The 10,133-nt window shown below is 32.3% G+C and overlaps 1 protein-coding gene across 1 annotated transcript; it reads right to left on the bottom strand.

Annotated features, from left to right (window-relative positions):
- Positions 1-4,670: 4,670 nt before the first annotated feature.
- Positions 4,671-8,349, bottom strand: LOC134699113 (beta-parvin-like). Its single transcript, XM_063560803.1, has 2 exons — positions 7,918-8,349; positions 4,671-6,002 (listed from the first exon to the last, which is right to left on the bottom strand). Exons 1-2 carry the CDS (start codon positions 8,311-8,313, stop codon positions 5,307-5,309), a joined length of 1,092 nt encoding a protein of 363 aa, XP_063416873.1. The 5' UTR covers positions 8,314-8,349; the 3' UTR covers positions 4,671-5,306.
- Positions 8,350-10,133: the final 1,784 nt, after the last annotated feature.

The following is a 10,133-nucleotide window of genomic DNA, read 5'->3' as shown; positions in this document are numbered from 1 at the left end:
AGGTTTTGCATGCAAGATTCTTTTCTGTTTATATGGATTCTTTCATGTGATTTTGACATATTTGCAACCCATTTGTTTAGCTTTTAAGACTTGTGGTCAAAAGTTGTTACACAAACGAATAATATACTGATTTGTTGATTTTTATCAGTGTCCAGTGGCAAATAGTTCATGCATGTTCAGAACAATATACTTGTATGAAGTATTGAATGGATCTAACATGGCAGTACAAAGGAATGGCCTAGAATGGTTTCACTATATTGAAATGCGAATTCAATGTTCTGGCAATGACATTTGTTCAAAGTGTTGAATATAGCTTCAAGTATAAGATTTTAAAATCTATCAATTACCAGAGGTACTTTGAAATGGATATTATGTGAAGTGCTCACATGGTCAAGACTGTATTGCCATGGTTGTCTTAGGCTTTGCTGTGGTCCACTAGATATGTAATACATGACGTACAGACATGACTGTGTCCATGAATTCAATAGAAATAAAATTGAGAATGGAAATGGGGAATGTGTCAAAGAGACAACAACCCGACCAAAATAAACCAGATGCTCCGCAGGGCGTAGCTTTATACGACCGCAGAGGTTGAACCCTGAACGGTTGGGGCAAGTATGGACACAACATTCAAGCTGGATTCAGCTCTAAATTTGGATTGTGATTAAATAGTTGACACAGCATAGGTTTCTGACACAGAATGAATGTGTTCTAATGAAATTAAAAATTTTGTTTTCTCTTAGAGCAATTCACTATGCTGTTGAATATTATTCCTCTCAAAAAAATGTTAGAAGAAATTTTCTTTTTATTTATGAAATTTCAAATGAGAAAATTGAACCCAATTTTTTTAATCACATCCCCCTTTCCTTATTCCAAAACTAATCTCAATTAAAATTTCTAATGGAGTTTGCAACAATTACTACTCATTTAAATACATCATAAAATATTAAGATGTAAAAAAACTCCTTGTTATCACTGAATGGTAAAGATTATTTTATTTTATCAGTTGGTAGTAAAAAGTGAATATACATTGTATTGCATATTGTATATATAACAAAGATTTAAGTTGATTCTGGACAAAGAAAGATAACTCCAAATAAAAAAATTCTTACAATTAGATATTTCTTGCTTACTATTCTGGACAAAGAAAGATAACTCTAATTAAAAACAAAATTGCTATTTCACAATATTTTGCAATAAGATATTTCTTGCCATTGCGCAATACTGTGCAATTGAAAAGACTTGCTATTGCACAAAACTTAATATAATAATTTTAGATCCTGATTTGAACCAACTTGAAAACTGGGCCCATAATCAAAAATCTAAGTACATGTTTGGATTCAGTATATCAAAGAACCCCAAGATTTCAATTTTTGTTAAAATCAAACCAAGTTTAATTTTGGACCCTTTGGACTTTAATGTAGACCAATTTGAAAACAAGACCAAAAATTAGGAATCTACATACACAGTTAGATTTGGCATATCAAAGAACCCCATTTATTCAATTTTTGATGAAATCAAACAAAGTTTAATTTTGGACCCCAATTTGGACCAACTTGAAAACTGGGCCGATAATCAAGAATCTAAGTACATTTTTAGATTCAGCATATCAAAGAACCCAACCGATTAATTTTTTGTCAAAATCAAACGAAGTTTAATTTTGGACCCTTTGGACCTTAATGTAGACCAATTTGAAAACGGGACCAAAAGTTAAAAATCTACATACACAGTTAGATTCGGCATATCATAGAACCCCAATTATTCAATTTTGATGAAATCAAACAAAGTTTAATTTTGGACCCTTTGGGCCCCTTATTCCTAAACTGTTGGGACCAAAACTCCCAAAATCATTACCAACCTTCCTTTTATGGTCATAAACCTTGTGTTTAAATTTCATAGATTTCTATTTACTTATACTAAAGTTATGGTGCGAAAACCAAGAAAAATGCTTATTTGGGTCCCTTTTTGGCCCCTAATTCCTAAACTGTTGGGACCTAAACTCCCAAAATCAATACCAACCTTCCTTTTGTGGTCATAAACCTTGTGTCAAAATTTCATAGATTTCTATTAACTTAAACTAAAGTTATAGTGCAAAAACCAAGAAAATGCTTATTTGGGCCCTTTTTGGCCCCTAATTCCTAAAATGTTGGGACCAAAACTCCCAAAATCAATACCAACCTTCCTTTTGTGGTCATAAACCTTGTGATAAAATTTTATAGATTTATATTCACTTTTACTAAAGTTAGAGTGCGAAAACTAAAAGTATTCGGACGACGACGACGACGACGACGCCAACGTGATAGCAATATACGACGAAAATTTTTTCAAAATTTGCGGTCGTATAAAAACAACAGCAGAAGGTCACCAACAGGTCTTCAATGTAGCGAGAAATTCCCGCACCCGGAGGCGTCCTTCAGCTGGCCCCTAAACAAATATATACTAGTTCAGTGATAATGAACGCCATACTAATTTCCAAATTGTACACAAGAAACTAATATAAAAATAATACAAGACTAACAAAGGCCAGAGGCTCCTGACTTGGGACAGGCGCAAAAATGCGGCCGTGTTAAACATGTTTGTGAGATCTCAACCCTCCCCCTATACCTCCAACCAATGTAGAAAAATAAACGCATAACAATACGCACATTAAAATTCAGTTCAAGAGAAGTCCGAGTCTGATGTCAGAAGATGTAACCAAAGAAAATAAACAAAATGACAATAATACATAAATAACAACAGACTACTAGCAGTTAACTGACATGCCAGCTCCAGACTTCAATTAAACTGACTGAAAGATTATGATTTCATCATATGAACCTCAGGCACAATCCTTCCCGTTAGGGGTTTAGTATCATACCATCATAACATATATGAGAAGAACATAACCTGTGTCATGCCAACAACTGTTTTTAAAATAAATGTCTTTAGTTCCGACGCAAATACCTTATCAGTGACTAAATATTAACGCCAAAATATGCAATCTTTAATGACTTGACAACAGTATCATAATTATATCCCTTCTTAATCAGTCTATTTAAAGGTTTTGTAAGTTTCTGAGGTGAATACTGACAGCATGGCGTTATCATAGATCCACATCTTTGTTAGTATAGCCAAGGACAAAGATCAAGCCCCTTCTCCAATGTGAATGGGATCATAACTTTTGGGTAGCGAAGATGAGATATCACTCTTTTTTCAGTATCCAAATACAAACTTTTGAGCAGAATTAATTTTCGTCCAATCATACAACATCTAGGTGGTGTTAAACAACCTGTACTTCCTATGAGGGTCATGTTCAGTCAACTCTTTAAAAGTCTGATCATAAAAAAAAGTTTTCATGATGAAAGACCCCCCCCCCCCCCCCCCCCCAAAAAAAAAAGCCATCACAAATATAAATATAAATTACAAATAGTCATCCAATGGCTTCAATCATGTCAGTATTTTTGTAAAGCTTGTTTTACTTATATTTTTTTCTGTAAACTGCTCTAGTTTTCTATCATAGTTTGTCAATATAACAGGCAAATACTTTAGACAAAACAATTACATTTAAGGGCAATAAGTAGTCAGCTGGGAAGTAGTTACTACTCTGTGGTCATATTGTTGTCTCTGACATATTCCCCATTTTCATTCTTAAATTTATCATACTTGACCATAAGGGTAGGCATGACTTTTGGATTTTCTTTATCTTTTATTGTTTTCAAGATCATAGTCCATTAATATGTTTACACTTAAATACTATGTTCGATTTAAGCCATTGCAGCCATTTAGGCTTTTACAGGAACAATAAATATAACATTTTACTAGATACCCTAAGAATCATACCATTCAAATTTGGTTGAAATCAGTTTAGTAGTCCAATGGAAATTTGTTTCATTATTTTGCAAGGTGATGGACAACTAGGATGTAATGGGTGCCAAGTGAAGTTTATAGCTCACCTGGCACTATGCAAGGCAAAAAAGATATGGCATAAATGAGTATAGTATGTCTCAGATGAATGAAGTGAACAATGCTTCATGAGAAGCATTGCCTGCCAAAAACTAGTAAACCTCTTAGTACTTTTGTAATTGAACTCCTAAACAACTCCATAAATAGACCCCTTTATATTGGTAGCTAAAAGCAGACAACAACAAATTAAAAAGTACTTGCTGACAATAATGAAATTCTGTGTTACTTGAGGTTTATAATAATTACATGTTATAAAATCTTGTTGACACAAGTAGAGATTTGTCTCATTGGCAATCATACCACATCTTCTTATTTTCATAAGGTATTTCCAAAACACATTTGTGTATCCTTATTTATGTGTGTTTTTTAGTTTGCACACAGATTATAATTATTTATTGAACATGTTTATTGTCTTGGTAATCCCATAATATGACATGTATGATATTTTAAAATACATTTTATTTAAAATTCCTTTATATGATAAACATATTCTAAACAGTAATGTATAACAAAGTAAGTACATGTATAAGTAAGTACATTTAGATGTATACAATACATGTACAGAACCAGAACTAAGACATAAAAAAGACTAACTTATAAGTTTTACATAAAACTTAAATATCAATGCATGCATGGATGATTGTCATCTGAGAATTAATACAAATTGAAAACATACATGTATTTCAAAATATTTTTCTCACATTTCTTTTCTGTTCAAATACAATCTAGTCCAATTACCCTTTTATTTGAACTTGCTTCCATACATTTGTACTTCAGAGTATTTTTCAAAACTAAGACACCACATTTGGATTTTTCTTCTTCAAGTTATAAAACATTTTTAACATACAAGTAAAAAACATTTTTTTTCATTTAAATTTAAAAAAAAAAGGCTCAAAAGCCAAAATAATTTCAATTCTAGAATTTTTTTACCTGGATACATGTAACTCTACATGCACATGACATGTATATTTTCACTTTTGTTTAAAATGTTATAGAATATTGTGTCATTGTATGTCTTAATGTCTCATTGTTCCAAATTTGAAATCTATTTCTTTTAATATGATGAATAACTGTTACAAAATGTTGTAACTTCACATATTAACTTGTCAGAATAATATAGTGTGTAAAAACATGAAATATAGAAAAACATCGATCAATAATGATTATTAAAACATGCAAAGGGATATATCTGTGTAATACATTGTACATCATACTGCTTACTATGACCTGCCATATATCTATAAATACATTATAAAAATCTACATCTGTAAACTGAACAAGTTTGATGATTTTATTGCACATATTATAACTAAGCTTTTAGCACGGTGGATATACTGATTCGGCTCCCAGCATTCTATGTATGTTTATGCTCCTTGACCTTTGTACTTTGTGAATATATTGTACAATACTCGGAGGGTTGATTTCAGATCTTGATTGACCACATCTTCTGGTCTGGCTTTTGGTCTTGGAAGTCCTGCATCCTGCATTAAATCAAATGCAAACTGTACATTATGCACCTTTTGATCAAACGTTGACGCGGTTTGGTGGTAGTCATATAAAGGAACAAAATATCCTTCTAATAAACCCATCAATAAAACCAGGTAAACTCCATCATGAAATTGCGCTTCTAAATCGGCCACTTCAAAGTTAATCTTCAGTAACTGTTTGTTGACAAATGTAACCAATGTTTTCTTTACAAGATTAAGTTTGTCAGGTGCATGATCGAATAAAGTATCAAACGCATCACGCTCAAATCTTGCTCCAATATCATCGTTTATCGTAGTGATATCTTCTACTACTCTCTTGGTCTGGAGTATGCCATCTCTCTTTGTTACAACGATTAAATTGACGGACACGTTATCAGGCATTCTGATTGGTGCTCTATAATGTCTTGCTAAGGTAACTAACAAATGAAGGATGGCAACGAGATTCTTTGAATGAACTTTATCAACAGACCACCTGACTTGATTCCATTGTAACTGTAACAATCTGTTTATTACTGAGAGTATTATCTGTAACTTCTGTTTCTGTCCTTGTTCTGACTGGGTTACTTCTGGTACCTAAAATAAAAACAAGAAATTACATTTGTATTTATGAAGATATATAGCAACATGTTTTGTACAATGTACTATAAATGACATAACAGTAAAGTATGTGTTTAGTATAATTGTACATATAAGAATATGTTTTTTTTGTGTTTTTTTTTCAGTTTGTCACAAACATGTTTTCATATTTTCATGTTTAGTCTTAGAGGCATGATTTTTTATTAGTTGTTAGTGGCTTTGAACTAGCTGTCAGATAACTGCGAGTACTCTCAGATCTGTTAATTGTGTCTTTTTGTGTTGGGATGATGAGTTAAGCTTTTTTCAACTGATTTTTATAGTTCGTTCTTATGTTGTACTGTTATACATTGTACCACTGTCCCAGGTTAGGGGAGGGTTGAGATCCCGCTAACATGTTAAACCCCGCCACATTATTTATGTATGTGCCTGTCCGAAGTCAGGAGCCTGTAATTCAGTGGTTGTTGTTTGTTTATGTGTTACATATATTTGTTTTTCGTTCATTTTTTTACATAAATAAGGCCGTCAGTTTTCTCGTTTGAATTGTTTTACATTGTCTTATCAGGGCCTTTTACAGCTGAATATGCGGTATGGGCTTTGCTCATTGTTGTAGGCCGTACGGTGACCTAAAGTTGTTAATGTTTGTGTCATTTTGGTCTTTTGTGGATAGTTGTCTCATTGGCAATCATACCACATCTTCTTTTTTTATAATTTCAATCAATTTATATGACAATAAAGATTACTTCTGCAACAAAAATCAAAGTAGAAAGTTGCAACCAGACTGAATCAAAAGTGTTCAGCTTAAAGCCAATTTAATTATTTTTTTTATAATTTACAGAATATTCTTGTGCTATGATGTTTTACCACTCTCACAGGTTAGGAACTTAGGAGTTGTATTAAAAGAGTCATGAGCATTGAGATTCAGAAGATATATTTTTACTTGTATTCAAATCTGATTTCCAAGTTTAAACATTTGATGTTGTTACATGTAACTTCAAATTGTGTGTTGCATTAGGTCACTTTAACATGTTTAATAGAGGATTATTTATTGAGGGTCATTCGTAGAAAATTAGGCCATAATAAATAATAGGTTAATAGTTTGCCCAAACGCTACCTACCCAGAAAAAAGCTGCCTACTCACATTCTTTTATTGTCCTGATTTGAAGAAGTTTTTTTTTAATCAAATAGGCATGAAGACTAATAAACATCTAATGCTTCAATTTCTTTTTTTGAAAAAAAAAAAAGAAAATGCCTACCTACCTACCCACTGTCTCAACCTTTGGGTAGGATTTGGGCAAAAAAAAATTTTTTAAGTGTGGCCTTAAGGTATTATAAAATATACCTTATTGCAATATGGGTATCTGTAACACTCAACCCAAGAATTAGAGATACTTGAACTTTTTACTTCATACTACACATCCATTTTCCTTTGTGACTCAAACATTTATGATAGAAATATAATGTAAGAAAAGATATGTCATGACTACTCTTGCACACACATAAGTCTCAAAATATTAATGTTTCCCTTTTAATGTGTTAACATCTTGAATTCGTAGAGGAATTATTGGGGAGGTTACACAAATGTACAAATATAATCGATGTTGTCTCTATTCATGCAACAGACTCAGTATTAGATTCAATCATGAATCATATTCGTATTACGGCCAAATAATTATGACCTTTTGTATGACTTTTTGAAAAAAAAATCTTAGAAAGGGGTATCAGCAAAAATCAACAATAGCCTTAAGCTTTCTACATGTAAATGGCATAATAATTATTTGGACTAATTTCTACTGCCATTTTTTTTTCAAAACAAGACAGGGTGTCAACAAAACACAGCTGGGGGCTAAAGCACGCCAAAAATGTCCTGCAGGAAACACTTAACATATGGTATTTGTATTCTGAAGTCTTGTACCTGAACTCTTATATCAGCCAATTTTTCTATCAATTTTTGCAGAATTTGACCATCAAATAGATCTTCAAGAATGTCTTTCACGATAATTCTGTCATCTGCCAATACGTCATTTATCCAATCAAGCAGTATTTTTATTAATTCTTGTACTTTAGGGTCTTCTTTGGATGTTGGCTCAATCATTGACCGCTCTTCTAACTCATCCAGCAAATAACCTTCTGGACCAACGTCTGGAATTGTAGGACTAGTAGGAGATTCGATTGCCATTTTGCCTTCTTCTTCTAGAATATTTACTTCTTTAGCTTTTTTCTTGCGACCAATTGTCCCAATTTTATCAAGGAACGATTCATCCTTTTTCTTTGGCGTTCCAACGGTCGCAGGATTGGGTGAGGTTGCCATTTTCACAACAACAAAAATTCTACCGGAAGTAGTCACATTCCAATGATGGGTGCGTTTAAAGAATCATCTATAATATCCAAGTATTCGCCTAATCGGGCAAGTCTATGATCTTCACACATTGCCATTGATTATTGGAACTGATTGATAGGATAACATAAACAAACAAGAAATATTTCTTTTATCAGAGTGTTAAACAAAATAAAAAAAATATATATTTCAAAAACCTATGTTCACATGATAACTACAGTGATCTGCTGTATATGTGAGCCAAAATTTGTTCCTGTGAAAAAAATTCCAGTGGAATTAATTTCACAGGAAATATGTTCTGGGAGAACTTTTTTCACAGACAATTTCTATATAATTTGTTCCATCTCTATGAAATAAGTTCCTCACTTTACCTGGTGAAATAAGTTCTGTGTTGGTGAAATTTGTTCCTTACCTAGTGAAATAAGTTCCATGTTTGTGAGATTTGTTCCTTACCTGGTGAAATAAGTTCTGGATTTGTGAAATTTGTTCCTCACCTGGTGAAATTAGTTCCTTGTCTGTGAAATATGTTCCACTGGTTAAACAAGTTATCTTATATACTGAGCACTTGTCATCAGTAAGTTTAAAGTCATTACTAAAAACATGTATTATATTGATAATGCAAGAAATAGAAAGTGTAAACATCCAATTTGGATCATGTGGAGTAAAGCAAAAGTTTAATAACATACTCAATTAATAATACTAAAAATGACACTTATGATCCAGGAGAGAGTAGAATAAGAAATAATAATAAAATTCTTTACGAAAAAAAGTACTATAATGGTTAAAGATGAAAATTTGTACTTTTTGAAAAGGACAAAGTAACTGATCAATTATATTAAAAGACATAAAGAAACAAAAGACACACTCTTTAGAAAACTGTGCAATGACCATAACTAAGTACATGTATGATTAGAACACCCATGACAGATTAAATAACAGGAAACAAGGAGGTCGAATACCACATAAACGATAAAACATAGATACAAATTATGATACATTATGATCGCTTTTATTTCTTATCTTCATCCTACAGTCACGCCGGAACAAATTTTTTTTGAGTCATAAACTATGAATTGATTCAAGTCCGTCCTAAAAGGCACATTTGAACAAGCTAAGTGACCTTCTGCTGTTGTTTTTAATATGGTCGGGTTGTTGTCTCTTTGACACATTCCCCATTTCCATTCTCATGACAATTTTATTCTTCACAAATTAAAAATAAAGACATGCACCAGAATTTAATATTCACTGAAATGTTGATGGTTTTCTGTAAGTAAAGAAGAAGAAGCATTCCGAAGGTCTCAACTCGGCCGATTCCGTACCCTCATCTAATCTAACAGATAGAATGAGAGTAGCGGATTCTACCGATGACTGCCGATTGGCTAAGTAAACTTACTATTTTCCATACATTTATTTTGTCAAATTTCAGTTTCTGACCTTTTGCATGGCATTTTTGTACCGAAAAAAAAATAAAAAAAGAAAGTGCAAGAGATAGCAGTAAAGTTTGTGTACGAATACCATTCAAGTTCGTATCAACAGCTGCTTGTAATGACTAAGATGCGGCAACACTGCAAATTAAAAGACAAAAATCAATGGCTATTACTTTTAATATTGTCAATAAATTAACAAGTGTACATGATTTATTAAACTTTAGTGTAAAAGATTGTAGATATTCTTTCAGATATAGTAATGTACTGGATATACCACATGTAAAAACTACACAGTTTGGTAAGAAAAGTTTCAAATTTGCATCTGCTACTCTGAAACAGCCTGTCTGACAATTTGAATTAAATTAA

Source organism: Mytilus trossulus, unplaced genomic scaffold, assembly GCF_036588685.1.
Source record: "Mytilus trossulus isolate FHL-02 unplaced genomic scaffold, PNRI_Mtr1.1.1.hap1 h1tg000024l__unscaffolded, whole genome shotgun sequence".
In the NCBI taxonomy this organism is placed as follows: domain Eukaryota; kingdom Metazoa; phylum Mollusca; class Bivalvia; order Mytilida; family Mytilidae; genus Mytilus; species Mytilus trossulus.
Note: the sequence above shows the minus strand (reverse complement) of the source record. Positions and strands in the feature narration are given on the sequence as shown.